Below are 1093 nucleotides of genomic sequence, written 5' to 3'. Positions count from 1 at the left end.
GGATTCTGACCCTAAATGGGGACTCTGACCCTAAAATGGGGATTCTGACCCTAAATGGGGACTCTGACCCTAAAATGGGGATTGTGACCCTAAAATGGGATCTGAGCCTAAAATGGGGACCCTGACTCTAAAATGGGATCTGAGCCTAAAATGGGGACCCTGACTCTAAAATGGGGACCCTGACTCTAAAATGGGGACCCTGACTCTAAAATGGGACCCTGACCCCAAAATGGGATCCTGATCCCAAAACGGGGATTCTGACCCTAAAATGGGGACCCTAATCCTAAATGGGGACCCCAACCCTAAATAGGGACCCTGAGAGGGTGAGAGGTGATCCCAAAACAGGGATTGTGACCCTAAATGGGACCTTGATCCTAAATGGGATCCTGATCCCAAAAACGGGGATTCTGACCCTAAAATGGAGACCCTGACCCTAAATGGGACCCTTCACATTTTCCTCCACATCCCCCTCCACCCTTTCTCTCTCCCCTCAGCTGCTGCGTCTCTCCCGTCTCCTGTTGGGTCCGTGGTTATGGCGGGCGCTGCTCTCGCTGTCCCTCTGGGGCCATTTTGCCGTGGGTGACGCTCCGGGGGCCGTTCAGAGCCTTTCCCGAAAGCTGCGGACGCGGGGGCTGCGGCCGATGCTGGCGCTGCCCATCGAGGGAGACGGGAGTGACACAGAGGGGTGAGAGTGGCACTTATGGGGCACTTATGGGGTGAGAAAGGCACTTATGGGGTGATGGGGAAAGTTATGGGGCACTTGTGGGGCAGAGCGGGGGCTGCGGCCGATGCTGGCGCTGCCCATCGAGGGAGACGGGAGTGACACAGAGGGGTCAGAGATTTGGGAACTTATGGGGCACTTATGGGGTGATAGAGGCACTTATGGGGCACTTGTGGGGCGCGGGGGCTGCGGCCGATGCTGGCACTGCCCATCGAGGGACAGGGGGATGACACAGAGGGGTCAGAGATTTGGGAACTTATGGGGCACTTATGGGGTGATAGAGGCACTTGTGGGGCACTTGTGGGGCGCGGGGGCTGCGGCCGATGCTGGCGCTGCCCATCGAGGGACAGGGGGACAATGGAGAGGGGTGAG

The 1093-nt window shown here is 57.9% G+C and overlaps 1 protein-coding gene across 1 annotated transcript in view; it reads left to right on the top strand.

Moving 5' to 3' along the window:
- Positions 1-683, top strand: part of LOC130587188 (shematrin-like protein 2) — a 4781-nt gene extending 4098 nt beyond the window's left edge. Inside the window, exon 3 of the mRNA XM_057388151.1 lies at positions 495-683. Within this exon, the coding sequence (XP_057244134.1) occupies positions 495-583 (89 nt within the window). The 3' untranslated portion in view covers positions 584-683. The remainder of the gene's footprint in view (positions 1-494) is intronic.
- Positions 684-1093: the final 410 nt, after the last annotated feature.

Source organism: Malurus melanocephalus, unplaced genomic scaffold (assembly GCF_030028575.1).
Source record: "Malurus melanocephalus ecotype Western Australia unplaced genomic scaffold, MMel_1.1 scaffold_1615, whole genome shotgun sequence".
NCBI classification, from domain to species: Eukaryota; Metazoa; Chordata; class Aves; order Passeriformes; family Maluridae; genus Malurus; species Malurus melanocephalus.
This window is presented reverse-complemented; position numbering and strand designations above follow the sequence as displayed.